The sequence below is a fragment of the Ranitomeya imitator genome, chromosome 1 (genome assembly GCF_032444005.1).
Source record: "Ranitomeya imitator isolate aRanImi1 chromosome 1, aRanImi1.pri, whole genome shotgun sequence".
NCBI lineage: Eukaryota > Metazoa > Chordata > Amphibia > Anura > Dendrobatidae > Ranitomeya > Ranitomeya imitator.
In genome coordinates, this window is record NC_091282.1 from 98,465,452 (window position 1) to 98,485,570 (window position 20,119).

At 49.5% G+C, this 20,119-nt stretch overlaps 1 protein-coding gene across 1 annotated transcript in view; it reads left to right on the forward strand.

The window, feature by feature from the left end:
- The first annotated feature begins 9,369 nt into the window (after nt 1–9,369).
- ZSWIM6 (zinc finger SWIM-type containing 6) overlaps nt 9,370–20,119 on the forward strand; it is a 108,380-nt gene continuing 97,630 nt past the window's right edge. The window contains exon 1 of the mRNA XM_069749112.1: nt 9,370–9,907. Within this exon, the coding sequence (XP_069605213.1) occupies nt 9,379–9,907 (529 nt within the window). The 5' untranslated portion in view covers nt 9,370–9,378. The remainder of the gene's footprint in view (nt 9,908–20,119) is intronic.

The following is a 20,119-nucleotide window of genomic DNA, read 5'->3' on the forward strand; positions in this document are numbered from 1 at the left end:
GGATGCACATTACCCCCATACAGACACCTCTGTTTATAGCTGCAGGGGGGACACATATCCAAGATGCACATTACCCCCATACAGACACCTCTGTATATAGCTGCAGGGGGGACACATATCCAGGATGCACATTACCCCCATACAGACACCTCTGTCTATAGCTCTTCCCATGGGGGCACATATCCAGGATGCACATTACCCCCATACAGACACCTCTGTCTATAGCTGCAGGGGGGACACATATCCAGGATGCACATTACCCCCATACAGACAGCTCTGTCTATAGCTGCAGGGGGGACACATATCCAGGATGCACATTACCCCATACAGACAGCTCTGTCTATAGCTGCAGGGGGGACACATATCCAGGATGCACATTACCCCCATACAGACACCTCTGTCTATAGCTGCAGGGGGGACACATATCCAGGATGCACATTACCCCCATACAGACACCTCTGTCTATAGCTGCAGGGGGGACACATATCCAGGATGCACATTACCCCCATACAGACACCTCTGTCTATAGCTGCAGGGGGGACACATATCCAGGATGCACATTACCCCCATACAGACAGCTCTGTCTATAGCTGCAGGGGGGACACATATCCAGGATGCACATTACCCCATACAGACAGCTCTGTCTATAGCTGCAGGGGGGACACATATCCAGGATGCACATTACCCCCATACAGACACCTCTGTCTATAGCTGCAGGGGGGACACATATCCAGGATGCACATTACCCCCATACAGACAGCTCTGTCTATAGCTGCAGGGGGGACACATATCCAGGATGCACATTACCCCCATACAGACAGCTCTGTCTATAGCTGCAGGGGGGGACACATATCCAGGATGCACATTACCCCATACAGACACCTCTGTCTATAGCTGCAGGGGGGACACATATCCAGGATGCACATTACCCCATACAGACACCTCTGTCTATAGCTGCAGGGGGGACACATATCCAGGATGCACATTACCCCCATACAGACACCTCTGTCTATAGCTGCAGGGGGGACACATATCCAGGATGCACATTACCCCCATACAGACACCTCTGTCTATAGCTGCAGGGGGGACACATATCCAGGATGCACATTACCCCCATACAGACACCTCTGTCTATAGCTGCAGGGGGGACACATATCCAGGATGCACATTACCCCCATACAGACACCTCTGTCTATAGCTGCAGGGGGGACACATATCCAGGATGCACATTACCCCCATACAGACACCTCTGTCTATAGCTGCAGGGGGGACACATATCCAGGATGCACATTACCCCCATACAGACAGCTCTGTCTATAGCTGCAGGGGGACACATATCCAGGATGCACATTACCCCATACAGACAGCTCTGTCTATAGCTGCAGGGGGGACACATATCCAGGATGCACATTACCCCCATACAGACACCTCTGTCTATAGCTGCAGGGGGGACACATATCCAGGATGCACATTACCCCCATACAGACACCTCTGTCTATAGCTGCAGGGGGGACACATATCCAGGATGCACATTACCCCCATACAGACAGCTCTGTCTATAGCTGCAGGGGGGACACATATCCAGGATGCACATTACCCCCATACAGACACCTCTGTCTATAGCTGCAGGGGGGACACATATCCTGGATGCACATTACCCCCATACAGACAGCTCTGTCTATAGCTGCAGGGGGGGACACATATCCAGGATGCACATTACCCCATACAGACACCTCTGTCTATAGCTGCAGGGGGGACACATATCCAGGATGCACATTACCCCATACAGACACCTCTGTCTATAGCTGCAGGGGGGACACATATCCAGGATGCACATTACCCCCATACAGACACCTCTGTCTATAGCTGCAGGGGGGACACATATCCAGGATGCACATTACCCCCCATACAGACACCTCTGTCTATAGCTGCAGGGGGGACACATATCCAGGATGCACATTACCCCCATACAGACAGCTCTGTCTATAGCTGCAGGGGGGACACATATCCAGGATGCACATTACCCCATACAGACAGCTCTGTCTATAGCTGCAGGGGGGACACATATCCAGGATGCACATTACCCCCATACAGACACCTCTGTCTATAGCTGCAGGGGGGACACATATCCAGGATGCACATTACCCCCATACAGACAGCTCTGTCTATAGCTGCAGGGGGGACACATATCCTGGATGCACATTACCCCCATACAGACAGCTCTGTCTATAGCTGCAGGGGGGACACATATCCAGGATGCACATTACCCCCATACAGACAGCTCTGTCTATAGCTGCAGGGGCGGACACATATCCAGGATGCACATTACCCCATACAGACACCTCTGTCTATAGCTGCAGGGGGGACACATATCCAGGATGCACATTACCCCATACAGACACCTCTGTCTATAGCTGCAGGGGGGACACATATCCAGGATGCACATTACCCCCATACAGACACCTCTGTCTATAGCTGCAGGGGGGACACATATCCAGGATGCACATTACCCCCATACAGACACCTCTGTCTATAGCTGCAGGGGGGACACATATCCAGGATGCACATTACCCCATACAGACAGCTCTGTCTATAGCTGCAGGGGGGACACATATCCAGGATGCACATTACCCCCACACAGACACCTGTCTATAGCTGCAGGGGGGACACATATCCAGGATGCACATTACCCCCATACAGACACCTCTGTCTATAGCTGCAGGGGGGACACATATCCAGGATGCACATTACCCCCATACAGACACCTCTGTATATAGCTGCAGGGGGGACACATATCCAAGATGCACATTACCCCCATACAGACACCTCTGTATATAGCTGCAGGGGGGACACATATCCAGGATGCACATTACCCCCATACAGACACCTCTGTCTATAGCTCTTCCCATGGGGGCACATATCCAGGATGCACATTACCCCCATACAGACACCTCTGTCTATAGCTGCAGGGGGGACACATATCCAGGATGCACATTACCCCCATACAGACAGCTCTGTCTATAGCTGCAGGGGGGACACATATCCAGGATGCACATTACCCCATACAGACAGCTCTGTCTATAGCTGCAGGGGGGACACATATCCAGGATGCACATTACCCCCATACAGACACCTCTGTCTATAGCTGCAGGGGGGACACATATCCAGGATGCACATTACCCCCATACAGACACCTCTGTCTATAGCTGCAGGGGGGACACATATCCAGGATGCACATTACCCCCATACAGACACCTCTGTCTATAGCTGCAGGGGGGACACATATCCAGGATGCACATTACCCCCATACAGACAGCTCTGTCTATAGCTGCAGGGGGGACACATATCCAGGATGCACATTACCCCATACAGACAGCTCTGTCTATAGCTGCAGGGGGGACACATATCCAGGATGCACATTACCCCCATACAGACACCTCTGTATATAGCTGCAGGGGGGACACATATCCAGGATGCACATTACCCCCATACAGACAGCTCTGTCTATAGCTGCAGGGGGGACACATATCCAGGATGCACATTACCCCCATACAGACAGCTCTGTCTATAGCTGCAGGGGGGACACATATCCAGGATGCACATTACCCCATACAGACACCTCTGTCTATAGCTGCAGGGGGGACACATATCCAGGATGCACATTACCCCCATACAGACACCTCTGTCTATAGCTGCAGGGGGGACACATATCCAGGATGCACATTACCCCCCATACAGACACCTCTGTCTATAGCTGCAGGGGGGACACATATCCAGGATGCACATTACCCCCATACAGACAGCTCTGTCTATAGCTGCAGGGGGGACACATATCCAGGATGCACATTACCCCATACAGACAGCTCTGTCTATAGCTGCAGGGGGGACACATATCCAGGATGCACATTACCCCCATACAGACACCTCTGTCTATAGCTGCAGGGGGGACACATATCCAGGATGCACATTACCCCCATACAGACAGCTCTGTCTATAGCTGCAGGGGGGACACATATCCTGGATGCACATTACCCCCATACAGACAGCTCTGTCTATAGCTGCAGGGGGGACACATATCCAGGATGCACATTACCCCCATACAGACAGCTCTGTCTATAGCTGCAGGGGCGGACACATATCCAGGATGCACATTACCCCATACAGACACCTCTGTCTATAGCTGCAGGGGGGACACATATCCAGGATGCACATTACCCCATACAGACACCTCTGTCTATAGCTGCAGGGGGGACACATATCCAGGATGCACATTACCCCCCATACAGACACCTCTGTCTATAGCTGCAGGGGGGACACATATCCAGGATGCACATTACCCCCATACAGACACCTCTGTCTATAGCTGCAGGGGGGACACATATCCAGGATGCACATTACCCCATACAGACAGCTCTGTCTATAGCTGCAGGGGGGACACATATCCAGGATGCACATTACCCCCACACAGACACCTGTCTATAGCTGCAGGGGGGACACATATCCAGGATGCACATTACCCCCATACAGACACCTCTGTCTATAGCTGCAGGGGGGACACATATCCAGGATGCACATTACCCCCATACAGACACCTCTGTATATAGCTGCAGGGGGGACACATATCCAAGATGCACATTACCCCCATACAGACACCTCTGTATATAGCTGCAGGGGGGACACATATCCAGGATGCACATTACCCCCATACAGACACCTCTGTCTATAGCTCTTCCCATGGGGGCACATATCCAGGATGCACATTACCCCCATACAGACACCTCTGTCTATAGCTGCAGGGGGGACACATATCCAGGATGCACATTACCCCCATACAGACAGCTCTGTCTATAGCTGCAGGGGGGACACATATCCAGGATGCACATTACCCCATACAGACAGCTCTGTCTATAGCTGCAGGGGGGACACATATCCAGGATGCACATTACCCCCATACAGACACCTCTGTCTATAGCTGCAGGGGGGACACATATCCAGGATGCACATTACCCCCATACAGACACCTCTGTCTATAGCTGCAGGGGGGACACATATCCAGGATGCACATTACCCCCATACAGACACCTCTGTCTATAGCTGCAGGGGGGACACATATCCAGGATGCACATTACCCCCATACAGACAGCTCTGTCTATAGCTGCAGGGGGGACACATATCCAGGATGCACATTACCCCATACAGACAGCTCTGTCTATAGCTGCAGGGGGGACACATATCCAGGATGCACATTACCCCCATACAGACACCTCTGTATATAGCTGCAGGGGGGACACATATCCAGGATGCACATTACCCCCATACAGACAGCTCTGTCTATAGCTGCAGGGGGGACACATATCCAGGATGCACATTACCCCCATACAGACAGCTCTGTCTATAGCTGCAGGGGGGACACATATCCAGGATGCACATTACCCCCATACAGAAAGCTCTGTCTATAGCTGCAGGGGGGGACACATATCCAGGATGCACATTACCCCATACAGACACCTCTGTCTATAGCTGCAGGGGGGACACATATCCAGGATGCACATTACCCCCATACAGACACCTCTGTATATAGCTGCAGGGGGGACACATATCCAGGATGCACATTACCCCCATACAGACACCTCTGTATATAGCTGCAGGGGGGACACATATCCAGGATGCACATTACCCCATACAGACACCTCTGTCTATAGCTGCAGGGGGGACACATATCCAGGATGCACATTACCCCATACAGACACCTCTGTCTATAGCTGCAGGGGGGACACATATCCAGGATGCACATTACCCCCATACAGACACCTCTGTCTATAGCTGCAGGGGGGACACATATCCAGGATGCACATTACCCCCCATACAGACACCTCTGTCTATAGCTGCAGGGGGGACACATATCCAGGATGCACATTACCCCCATACAGACACCTCTGTCTATAGCTGCAGGGGGGACACATATCCAGGATGCACATTACCCCCATACAGACACCTCTGTCTATAGCTGCAGGGGGGACACATATCCAGGATGCACATTACCCCCATACAGACACCTCTGTCTATAGCTGCAGGGGGGACACATATCCAGGATGCACATTACCCCCATACAGACACCTCTGTCTATAGCTGCAGGGGGGACACATATCCAGGATGCACATTACCCCCATACAGACAGCTCTGTCTATAGCTGCAGGGGGGACACATATCCAGGATGCACATTACCCCATACAGACAGCTCTGTCTATAGCTGCAGGGGGGACACATATCCAGGATGCACATTACCCCCATACAGACACCTCTGTCTATAGCTGCAGGGGGGACACATATCCAGGATGCACATTACCCCCATACAGACAGCTCTGTCTATAGCTGCAGGGGGGACACATATCCAGGATGCACATTACCCCCATACAGACAGCTCTGTCTATAGCTGCAGGGGGGACACATATCCAGGATGCACATTACCCCCATACAGACACCTCTGTCTATAGCTGCAGGGGGGACACATATCCAGGATGCACATTACCCCCATACAGACAGCTCTGTCTATAGCTGCAGGGGGGACACATATCCAGGATGCACATTACCCCCATACAGACACCTCTGTCTATAGCTGCAGGGGGGACACATATCCTGGATGCACATTACCCCCATACAGACACCTCTGTCTATAGCTGCAGGGGGGACACATATCCTGGATGCACATTACCCCCATACAGACACCTCTGTCTATAGCTGCAGGGGGGACACATATCCAGGATGCACATTACCCCCATACAGACAGCTCTGTATATAGCTGCAGGGGGGACACATATCCAGGATGCACATTACCCCCATACAGACAGCTCTGTATATAGCTGCAGGGGGGACACATATCCAGGATGCACATTACCCCCATACAGACAGCTCTGTCTATAGCTGCAGGGGGGACACATATCCAGGATGCACATTACCCCCATACAGACACCTCTGTCTATAGCTGCAGGGGGGACACATATCCAGGATGCACATTACCCCCATACAGACAGCTCTGTCTATAGCTGCAGGGGGGACACATATCCAGGATGCACATTACCCCCATACAGACACCTCTGTCTATAGCTGCAGGGGGGACACATATCCTGGATGCACATTACCCCCATACAGACACCTCTGTCTATAGCTGCAGGGGGGACACATATCCTGGATGCACATTACCCCCATACAGACACCTCTGTCTATAGCTGCAGGGGGGACACATATCCAGGATGCACATTACCCCCATACAGACACCTCTGTCTATAGCTGCAGGGGGGACACATATCCAGGATGCACATTACCCCCATACAGACAGCTCTGTCTATAGCTGCAGGGGGGACACATATCCAGGATGCACATTACCCCCATACAGACACCTCTGTCTATAGCTGCAGGGGGGACACATATCCAGGATGCACATTACCCCCATACAGACACCTCTGTCTATAGCTGCAGGGGGGACACATATCCTGGATGCACATTACCCCCATACAGACACCTCTGTCTATAGCTGCAGGGGGGGACACATATCCAGGATGCACATTACCCCATACAGACACCTCTGTCTATAGCTGCAGGGGGGACACATATCCAGGATGCACATTACCCCATACAGACACCTCTGTCTATAGCTGCAGGGGGGACACATATCCAGGATGCACATTACCCCCATACAGACACCTCTGTCTATAGCTGCAGGGGGGACACATATCCAGGATGCACATTACCCCCCATACAGACACCTCTGTCTATAGCTGCAGGGGGGACACATATCCAGGATGCACATTACCCCCATACAGACACCTCTGTCTATAGCTGCAGGGGGGACACATATCCAGGATGCACATTACCCCCATACAGACAGCTCTGTCTATAGCTGCAGGGGGGACACATATCCAGGATGCACATTACCCCCATACAGACACCTCTGTCTATAGCTGCAGGGGGGGACACATATCCAGGATGCACATTACCCCATACAGACACCTCTGTCTATAGCTGCAGGGGGGACACATATCCAGGATGCACATTACCCCCATACAGACACCTCTGTCTATAGCTGCAGGGGGGACACATATCCAGGATGCACATTACCCCCATACAGACAGCTCTGTATATAGCTGCAGGGGGGACACATATCCAGGATGCACATTACCCCCATACAGACACCTCTGTCTATAGCTGCAGGGGGGACACATATCCAGGATGCACATTACCCCCATACAGACAGCTCTGTCTATAGCTGCAGGGGGGACACATATCCAGGATGCACATTACCCCCATACAGACACCTCTGTCTATAGCTCTTCCCATGGGGGCACAGCACTAGTAGGGGGGCGATCATGTGTAATAATCCCCGGGATGATGATCCCCCGCCGCTCCTGTATGTGGACAGTAGAGGGTGTGCAGCCCCCCATGTGCCCCCTCTGACTGCAGACCTGCGGGTCCTCGCATCACGCGCTGGGAGCCTCCGGGAGCGGCGGCCACGTGACTGTGATTTGCATAGGTGCCAGCACAGGCCGCATTAGTATTATTTTTTGGGGGGACATTCAGACTTTTACTATGGACGCCCCGTGACTTCCGCGGACGCCGCTGCCCGTATTATACCGAGCTCCCCGGGCCCGTGCACAGCTGTATCCCGCCACGTGACGTGCCGCCCGGGCTCCGGCTGCTGACAGCTCCCGGCACACACAGGGTTACCGGGGGTGTGTCCGCCGCTCGCCCCGCCCCCTGTCAGCGCTCGCTCTGTCTCTCTCGCACTTCCTGACTGCTACATTTCTTTTGTTTTGAAAGGGGCCGTGACGTCACCAGCCGCCTTCGCCGCCGGGGCTCCTCGCCAGCCGAGGTCACAAGGTTCAGCCGGCCACGCCCACAGCCTGCTCCACCACGGCCACGCCCACATCCTCTTCCGCAGAGTCCTCCTGTTTTTCCCGTCAGGAGGCGCGATATCCCGGTCACGTCCAACATCAAAGTCCGAGGAGAACATGAAAGGACAGCCCTCCCCTCCGCACCTTCCTCCGCCCACTCGTGCTCTAATACCCATACAGCCTCCACTCCTCTATTTATGTTTCCTAAAGGGTGGTGGATGTTTTGGACACGCCTATTTCCCGTGACGTCACGAAGTTTAATCTTATTTTCATTTCTGGATGGGCGTGTCAAGTGTGAGAAATAGGCGTGTTCACCACGTAAAGTAGGCGTTAAGGGCATTCTAAAGGCGTGGTTATACTAGACTGGGCGTGGTAATGCGCCGGAGGGGCGTGGTTTTTGCACCGCTATGTTGAATGCCAATCTCGCCCTTCCTCCCCCCAGTTTATAACGTGCGGCCACTTCCGCTGGCTGCTCAGAAGCGGTGCGATCATGGCGGAGCGCGGTCAGCAGCCTCCCGCAAAACGGCTCTGCTGCAGACCTGGCTTCGGCTCGGCATGCAGGCCGGGCCAGCGGGCGGCTGGTGGAGGGGCCCAATGCGGGGCCAGCAGCTCGGCTCACGGCCACTCCGGAAAGACACAGAACCCGGAGTCCCTGCTAGACATCGCGGCCCGCAAGGTGGCAGAGAAGTGGCCCTTCCAGAGGGTGGAGGAGCGCTTCGAGAGGATCCCGGAGCCCGTGCAGCGCCGCATCGTCTACTGGTCCTTCCCCCGCAGCGAGAGGGAGATCTGCATGTACTCGTCCTTTAACACCGGCGGAGAGGACGGGGCCTCCCCCGGGGGGGCGAGCACAGTGGCGGGGGGCACGGCGTCCACAGGGGCGGCCTCCGTGGCGGCGACAGCGGCTGTAGCTGCAGCGGCGGTGACAGGCGGAGCAGACGGCAGCGATGAGAACAGACTCCCCTTCCGCCGGGGGATCGCGCTCCTGGAGGGCGGCTGCGTGGACAATGTCCTGCAAGTGGGTGAGTCCCGACCCCGCGATCACATCATGTACCGGAGCCCCGACCTCCGCGGAGAACAAAGGCAGGAATGTGACGGAGCCGCACACAAAGCTCTGCGGCCGGAGGCTGCGGGACCAACGGCCTTTGTTGTGGGCTCCGGCCTCCGCTGCCGGGGGCAGGCTGGTCCGTGTGTGTGTGTCGCTGCCGGGGGCAGGCTGGTCCGTGTGTGTGTGTCGCTGCCGGGGGCAGGCTGGTCCGTGTGTGTGTATAAACTGCTGATTATAGGCCTGTGTGTATAAGATGTACATGTGTCACTGCTGGGTGCTAATGTGTGTATCCTTGGTGGGTACGGTACAGGCGTGTGTGTATATGTATGTCACTGGTGGGTATAGATGTGTTTGTGTGTGTGTATAATATGTACTTGTGTGCCACTCTGCCGGGTACAGGCTGGTTGTGTGTATAGTGTGCGCCACTGCCGGGTACAGGCTGGTTGTGTGTATAGTGTGCGCCACTGCCGGGTACAGGCTGGTCGTGTGTGTGCCACTGCCGGGTACAGGCTGGTGTGGGGATGTCACCACTGTGTATTGTACGGGCTGGTGTATCTGGCATACGGGTCAGTCCTGGGCATAGCCTGTAATAGGTCTAGTCTCATCTTGGCATTCACATACGTCTTATACCTGCGCCCTAATAGCAGGCACGAGGCTGAAACCAGTAAATGTAGCTACCCCATTAGACCCCAGTGCTCCCTGAGAGTTTGTGTACTGGTTCTATGTCTTGTACATCCATGTGACCGCTGCAGTTAGTCACTGGCCTCAATGGTCCTGTGCTATAGAAGCAAGCACTGGCACTGAGCTCTGTGATTGGCTGCAGCTGTCACGTGAATGCATGTGACATGATGTAGGACAAGTAAACAAAGGCCGTCGGGCCACCGGGGAGATGTGACTATCCAATCACACTGGGAATGGCGGCTCACATCTCCTGTGTGACAAGTCCTCCTCATTGTGAGGTGTTTTATGTCTTGGTTTAGAGATGCTAAACCATTGTCTGTTTTCTCTCTGGTCTATTGTTCCCTGTTATCAGCCATTTGATGCATTGGGATTTTTGACAGTCCATGAAGTCTGTTCTTGATCGCTGCTCCATCTGACTGACAGCACCGTTCTGTGTGTGACTGGCATCAGCTGAACTCTGTATGTCGGGGGTTAGCGGCCCCTTTAAATCAAGGTTGTCTTCCTCTTGTCTCTGGACTGTTCCTGACTAATTGCCTGGAGATGTCTTAAGATTTGGATGTCTGGGAGAAAGGAGAGGTCACACCTCCTGGTGGGCTGTGCTGCATGGCAGGATGGTGTTCCCGGGGGCAGGGGGTGGCGAGGGCTGATCACACACCCCTGGGCTGTGCTGCATTGTGCCAGCCAAGCTGAGAATGGAGCTGTTTCTTGTCAGGACAAGGGAGCGGAGTGAAAACCATGCCCACCTTTCATGTCCCCCTCCTCCGCCACCTCTATCATTGTATTTGTATTGTTCCAGCCCATACCATCTTCTTTATTGGCACTGGCATCTCTGGCCACTGGTCCAGGCATGTGATCGGTCACTGCCCAGACCTGCCAGTATAGGAGCACTGGTTGTTTCTGCATGGCATGTGGAGCGATATATCCAGATAATTAGAGTATAATGCTGATCTGTGGGGGAACAATACAGAAGTCTGTGTGCTGGGAGTGGAGGGTCCGCGTCACGTACGGCGGCCTCACATCTCAAATAGCCGTCAGGCGTCTTCTAGTTTGTTCTCATTTTCATGTTTGTGTCTTTTCAGTTTTCCGTCACCCCCTCGAAAGGAAACCAAACAAAGGCGGCTCTTCTAGTGCTTTCAGGGCTCGTTAAATAGAGGAGACTTGACAAAGCTGGGCAGGCGGCAGATTTAAAGCGACAGTGCTCTGTTTCTGTAAGGCTGAGAAAATGCACCCTATGGCAATCGCTGGATCATTCCTGCCATGTAAAGCGGTGGCGACACTGCCCCTCGTAGCTAATAGAGGTTGGCTACTCTGCATTAGATTCCTAATGTCTGATGCCAGTTTAGATCTTTGGGCCAAGGCCGTACTGTTCATGGTCCTTTCCACCACCTAGAGGGCCGCCGCCTTCTGTCTTTGGTTGCGTATCGTTTTCTTACACTTTTCTCCTGGCACATTCTTGTAGTCGTGAGGTACATTTGTGGTTTCTGCGAGGAACCCACCTCTTTAGTTGGCATTGACGAGGAGTTTTTGTCTGTGCTTGACTCTGCACGCAGGCGGTGGGGGATGACAGCCCAGCTCACAGGGAGGGAGTTCTGGCTGATTGCTTTTTAAGCTAGGAATTCATTGTAAAAATAAAGCCAAGGGGCAATAAATAAGAAAAAGATGCAATCTACTGGAGACAGGCGTGCAGGCCGGGCTCTGAGAGGGCCCTCTCTGGAAATGAGAAGCTTCGTGGTTTTTTTTTTTTGTCTTCTCCCCCCCTCCTACAGGCAGATAGGGAGTGGGCCTGTGCTCCCATGATCAGGGCGTTCTGACATGCTTCACACTAGGGCCCAGTTTCATATAGATTAGGCCTAATAACACTGCACAAATGCAACAGATCTCTGGACATGGGCACGACACTTGTCCATATTGGGTTTTACCGCATGTAAAGCAGCCATGTCCAGCGTGCGTCTTCACTGTCTTGTGTAACTGGATATAGCCTTTTTAATATATTTTGCACTCATAGATGTGAGCAGCACGGTGGCTCAGTGGTTAGCACTGTAGTGCTGCAGCGCTGGGCTCCTGCAGTTTGTTAGCTCTGGATTCCTCCCGCAATCCAAAGACTTACTGATGGGCAATCTGGATTGTGAGCCCTGTGGAAAGATGGCACTGTGTAAGGCCACATTCACACGTGCAGTATTTTACATCAGTATTTGTGCGTCATTACTTTTCTATGACATTTTTAAACATTTATAAGAATATATAGGTAAATCAGGAGGGCAACAATTAGAGGAAAAGTATAATAGAAACCCGTCACCACTTCTGTATTTATCACCCACTCCTGGTTTTGGCTTACTCATACTGAGGTAAAATTCTGATGAAATACTGAACGTGAGAATGTGGCCTTAGCGAGTAAAATAAATACTGATATAGCTGTGCTGATGTCATGTGGATGTAGGTTATGGGTTTCCCTGGAACTATAAGGTCTCGGACTTCTGTCTTTTTATTGTCCCTTTTGCTATTTTGCACTGCACAAGTCAAGATGGCGTCTGCTGCGTTCTTGCCCATTGTAACCGAGGACAAACCCAGACATAGTATAGATTCCTGTCATGTTTGTGAGTGGAGATAAAATCGATGTCTTCGACCTTCTCTTAAACCGGTTTTATTTGTAGGCGGGAGACCAGTTTGCTTAGAGGGCGGATAAGACCTGGTTATCTGTGCTGTGGGTATAGACACATGGTGGGGTGGTAAATATTCGCACACACAGGACTCTGTACCTGTTGTCGTTTTAGATAGAATGGGTGAATGGTAATGTGTCAGTGCAGCTCAGATGATGTCCTGGGCGGCTGATTTGGGGGCGACTTGTCCTTGGAATGTAGCACCAGATACCATTATCTTCCTTGTGGAGATGTAGATTTTGGGGATACTCTGCAGTTTATGGACGTTTTGCGGCACTGATTTATTGCTGCTCTTTATACATTGGGTGCCTGCCTGTTGGGAAGCGGCGGGTACCTGCCTGCGCTCTAAGTAAACTTCCTTTACCATCAAACGTTTAGTAATAAGAGACTGCCCCTGTATCTGGTAATGGTCTGAGGTAACTGGTAAATGCAGTGACGGGCATCGGGGTCCAGTGGTTTGTGTCCTAGGTCTTCCCTCGCTTGCATGACATAATTTGTACATGCTGGTGCTTAATATGGGGTTTATATCGAGCGCTCATGATGTCCTGGCGAATAAAGTAGATTGTGTGGCGGATGTATACTTGCTGTGGGTATCTGCCTGCATCACATAAACAAACATGTCTGCCTGCTGTTTCCATTGCCTGCTCTGTGTGGAAAATCATGTAAATTTGGGAAGGGCTGTTGGTTAAATCATTGGCACGGCGGGCAACACCCAGCTGTTGGAATAGAGAAGACAGGAATCTGTTGGCTCACTGTCGGTACTGGCATGGAAATAGGACTCTGGGGCATTTAGAAACCCAGGTGCACATAAGCGAGTTTTATTGAAAAATTATTATATTCATAGGGCGCAGCCCAGAACCTTCCATGGCCCTAATAAAATGCATGCAGCTAACTTTTATGCTTCCTTCATAGCCGATAAGTCGCACGAGTAGAATGATTACCTGACCGTTTCTTCAGTGTCGGTGTCTTTCCTGCTCTCATCAATCTCTGGAAATCTTTAGACCTCAGAAATCCATTTCTGGTGTCATGAGAGGTCCAGAATGTTCTTTCTGCCCTATGCTTTACACTGCAGCTCTTTGCATTGTGTACTCTGCTTACTAACCGACTTCCACTTCAGAATGGATGGAATGATTAAAAAATACAGTTCTAATTGCCAACGATAAAAAGATCTGGAAGCAAATAGCGCTGCCTCTTGAGTCACAGTAAAAGTTTAGGATGTCGACTAATAACAGGTTGTCTGAGACGGGGCATAAATATTTAGGGCAAATCTCTTAAGATGGTCCTTAACTGATAGTTGGAAGTCCTGATGCTTGGTAGCTCTAATCCTGTACCCCATAGGACTTATTCACACGCTGCATTTTTTTTTTTCAATTTGCTGTCAGTTCTTTATGTACTGTTTGACAGGAGAAACTTTTTTTTTTTTCTCTCCCCTCCCCCATATGTGAAAGTAATAAACCACTGATGGTAAAAACTGATATTGAACAAACTGATGAAAATATGATCTGAATCTCTGGTGCTTGTACACAAAAATGGTCAGACCTCTGAGCCTTATTAAATTATACATTCTCCTGTCTGTACCATTTTAAAACTGGAAAAAACATGATATATTTTGCACTTTTTTTTTTTTTTTTTTTTTGGACATATGTCAAACTCGTACATCTGCAAACATACAAGTCTGATCATAGTCTAAACAGTTTGCAGTTGCCTCCTTGAGTGTTCGAATGTGAACCCTGTTATTTGACCTTTAATTGTGCTATTGGACCCTTTAATTTGTGAGCACCTAAACTTGTCTTTGCTGCCTCCCGGCTCAGTGTAAGCCCACCTGGTCCTGCTGTGACCCTCTGATCCTCCTGACAGACCATCTGATAATAACTGCTGACTGATACAGGGTGGGGGCGAGGCACATTAGTCGCCCTCAGGCCGGTTTCTCTATCCAGGAACTTCTCTTGAAAGGGTCAACAGGTATTTTAAGTCTGAGACTTGACCTTGTACGAAAACATATACAAAATTAAAAGGGAAATATTTACTTTTTTTCCAAATTGCGAAGCATCTGATCATTTCCAAATAAAGTGTTGGATGTGGGTCTGCTGGTGAATTCTGTCAGAGGGAGAGAAGTACCCTAGTTATTTTTCCTCCCTTGCCCTAAGCCATAGTCGTGATTGTAATTTTTTTTTTTTCTTCATCTGTCCCCGCTGTCGTTTGGCCTTTTCTTTAGTTGGGTTTGTTTTTGTTTCCATGTGCAGAGTGACTTTTTCCCACCCCCTGGCTTAGATATTGTACCATTTTGCAAAATGTGCATCTTTTTGCACAAAGTTCCTAAAATGCGATAATTGCCAATAATAAGACCATTTTTGATTTGGTGCACTCAGTTTGATTCCACTTCTGCATAAAATGCTTAAAAATTGCAGAAAACTAACACCACAAGACAAAAAAAAACAAACAAATGAGCTAAGAAAACGAATAAACCCTCCCGCAAATGAGATCTGCCTTCCAGTGATTGCTGAAAAACAAAGCTGAATCCTTAGCGAAGTACAATGTCTGCATCTGTTTCTACATCAGTTTTTTTTTTTTTTCCTCCTCTGCACTAAAATAAACCTTGACATGGGCTTTTTTTTTTACCAACCAGTAAAGAACTGACAGTAATAGGACACCAACAATGTAATATTTGATTTGACAGATGTTGTCCATAAACCGTGGACCATAATCTAACGGACAGAACATGTACCTGGTACAGACGTCTGAGGCTTGGACATCACTCGTCATATGCTCAGAAAAGTACAATTGTCTTGTCAGGTGGGCCTTCCATGCACCATCACGGCTGCTGCGGCAACTGTTTAATCCCCATTTACTTTGGAACATGCTCAGTAAGATTTGTCGAAATGTTGACAAACTTGCCTGGGTCTTGGTTCTTTCCATTCAGTTACTTTTCCCAGGCTTTTCAAGTGCACTTCCAATGACCTTTTGCAAAAACAAAATGTACCCACCCCTCCACCTTCTTATTTTCTGTAATGCGCTATAGTCCCAAAAATATGGCGTTATCTACAACCTTGAGGTCCTGGTGTACACGGGAGAGCAATGCATTCCCCTGGCTGTGCAGGAGTCCAAGGCCTGCTGATTAATGGCCGCATTACTGGCTCCATTATAGCCCTGCTTTATGCATTCTGTGGCACTGGTTTTACTATTGCACTTACCGTAGCTTTTTTTTTTTTTTTTTTCTTCCTTTATCATAAATACTTGGTTATTTTCAAGGCTGTTAAAAAGGTCATGCATTGTGACTTGTCGTTCCTTTATGACTCTGTGCCGTATGTGGTCATTGCTGCCTCAACCGCCAGTTTCACATGTAAATAACAATGTCGCCCGTCGCTATTATTCTCAGCATTAATTTGGGTCGCACGTGTGCAGACGCCTCATTTCAGTACTGGTTACAGTGGGAGTCTTGTGTCTTGCCCTTTGTGTAGGAAACATGCAGCGTTCACTCTCTGCTGGTAATAGATGCTAACACATGTGTGGATAATCCCAAATATATACCAACATCAGAGTTGTCTGTACATGCGTGCTGAGCAGGAAATCTGCGCCATAATGTATTGCCCCTAGCAACCAGAGATGTGATGGCAGTGGTTGCTATGGGTTACACAACGTGCGGTCTGTCATAAGCCTAATCAATGTAATTAATGAGGCCTTCTGTCTCGGATATCGCTCCTAGTTCAGCATTTAATGATGGAATTTTAGCATAACTTGGCAGAACGGTGAATGAAAGAAAGCAGCCATATTTATTGTGGAATATTTCTGTCATACGTGCAGCGATATCCCAATTTGTTCTAGAAGTTTTCTGTCATGCGTGTTCACCCATGTCTGTTTTGAAACCCTGAACCTGTGAAGCCTGCTAGATGCTTCGTTTCTGGGCTTGTCCTTCTGACGCCCCCTTATCAGACGCCTGTGAGATGTTATCTTATGAAGTAATAAGCTGACTAAAACTTTCATCACTGCTTCTTTCAATAAAGCAGCTTGTGTAATTGTCAAGTTTTGTGGGCGAAGGGTGTTTTGTGTGTTTTTTTTTTTTTTTTTTTTTTTTTCTTGTGATCTAACTAGTCATTGTAATGGTGGTAGAGGCAGACTATAGTGGTGGTCGATAGCATTACAAAGATGGCTGCCTCTATCAGTTCTGACAATTGGCAGATGTCATATCTCTATGAATTAATCACCATACACAAGTAGTGCCGAATTTTCCCATTTCAGTGACATCCCAACCATCCCCAACAACTCGTGCCTGGGACATAAAACCAAACCTCCTAATCCCTGTGTTCGGTGGGGAGATGAGATTCTGGCAGCAGCTCTTGAATAAGGACAAGCAGTTTGGGTTTATTTTGATGCCTGACCCTTTGGCTATCCAGGCATTACGCCGCCACCAACTGTTTGGCAGCCACTTTCTCCACTCTGCTTTGAAAGCGCATGTGCATCCCTTTATTTGGGGGATTCAGTGAAGGGGCTGTCTACAATGTGACTTTTCTTCAGCAGTTTGACTACTCAGAGGCTGTAAACATTTGGCACCATTTTATCGAAAGGATAAAGTTGTATTCGGCTCTTCCACCACTTTAGTGGCCATCTTCTAAATGTGCTGCGGTTCCTCCACTCTCGTATCGCTCTAGTTTAACTAAATGTCCTATGTTGGAGCTTTTTGTGAACTTGTTTGCAGCTTATATAAATGTCCCTGTGCTTCATATGCCTGTGGCAGAGCAGATTCCTGTAGCTGTTTTATTTTTTATTTTTTTTTCTCTTGGAAGCATTCATTGTGCTCCTCATGTCTTTCTGCACTGGTAAAACAGAAGCCATGGGAAGTGAAGAAATTGCACAAGGATCACTTCATGCCCTTGTCTGTCAACATAACCCTTCCTCTTGTGCTCCTGTGCCTCACATCCCATTATCTGAGGGAAGCAGGTTCCCATGTGACTCCTGACTTCCTCAAAGCACCATATCCTGTGTGGTAAGATATGTTGTGTGTTGCAACAGTTCGGGCTCTTCCCCCTCTGTGGTTAGGAATTAGGAAATAAATACTTAGCAAATGCCATGTCTTCATGGCGTCTAGGCATCCGCACAGCCATAAAGACTGTGGTCCAGTGCATCTAGTGAAAGATCACTTCATGTAAGCAGGGTAGGGATTTTTTTTTTTCCTTTTGTTGCAGAATCTGTAGAAAAAATCCTCAATTTGTCTCCCATTTGATAAGGTAACTGCTTTGGAAAATAAAACAAGCAGTTTTCAAAAGCCTTTTACCACATTTTTGCTTCTAAAGTCCCCATTCACCTGCATCAATGGGACATCCTCCAAACTGGATAATTTTTAGACAGCCATATTGAGTGTGGCTAAAGGTGTGCATTTTCACAGATTTGTAAGCAAGTGTTTACAGGCGCACTCGTTTCAGTCTTCTAAGGCTAGGATCACATTGCGTTAGTGGGCATCCGCTTACAGAATCCGTTACATAGCGCCACTAACGCAATGTAACGGATCCGTTAGCGCACCCATTGACCGCAATGTATGTAACACATCCCATTTTTGGTATGCGTTAGCGATGTGCCGTTATTTTGTGACGGACCTCGAACACTGTCTGCAGCGTTTTTGGGTCTGTTCTCGCTAGCGCAGATCGGGCATCTGCGCTAGCGCGATCACTAAACGCGATCCCTTTTTGGACATTGCGTTATCGCAGTCCATTAGTGCAGTCCGATTAGCGCATACGCTAACGCAATGTGAACCTAGCCTTACAGACTGTTTCAGACTAAAGAGCAAAACTCTTGTTCGTGGGGTGAAATGATCTTTTGTGCTGCGCACAAATCCTTATCCGCAGCGTATCATTCTGTGTAAACAGGACCGGGAGTGTTATACAAGATCAGCCTACGCTCACTATACAATCTACATTAACCTTTGTCTGCTTGTATAAACGGGCTATTAAACTACCACCAGTTGGTAACTAATTACTGACTAGTTGTGTTATACAAGCATATTTTGGTGAATTATCATACAGACCTCCCGTCGTCCTGCATGATTGCTCCTGGGTTTTGAGAAGCACCTGCAGTTTGAAGGATTGGCCATTGAAGATTTCACTGGCGATGGCCTTCTCTTCCCCAACATTTGGGTGAGCCCCATTCCCACCCATACATTAGAGAAGTCAGCTGAACTTACCATATTTGTCTGGCCAACCCACAATATGGCTGCCTAATGTTGAGTATGACTTAAGCCTTTCCATATGGGAAAATGTTCAGTCCTTAAGAGAGCCAAAGATGCGCCCCGTTGATTAGTAGTGGTTTGTCTCGTAATTGTGCCTATTTTCTGGTAAAAGATTTCCGTTGAAGTCCGATTGTATAAAATGCCATAAATCTGGCCTCAGTGTGAACAGTGATCCCACACACATCTGCAATTTGGATGTTCCACTATTTAGTTGGGCTGATTGTACCTGTTGCCAATGGCGCAGGGTTCATGGTGGCCACACCTGATCAGTGATATGCTGAATTGCAGTTGGCACCGAGGAGGGTGGCACGGACTTGCGCTCTAGTGCTAATTGCTTTTTGAAGTTAATACTTGTATGTTTTATATTTTTACTGCAGCTCGAGTTATATCAGATTAAGATTAGCATCCTGCGGCTTGTGAAAGGCCTTGTTTTCTGCAATCTTGTTGAGAATGTTCTCCTTTAAGAGGTCACCTCAAGCTCCCCGGCACTTGGCACATGGCATGTCTGTACGATCCAGGAAACATTCATTGGCTGCGGGGATGTGAAAGATTTATTTGATGAATGGTGGCTTTTAGAGCTTTTTAAGCCTTAAAGTAGCAGCACCCATTGCCTGAATGAATTCCTGCCAAG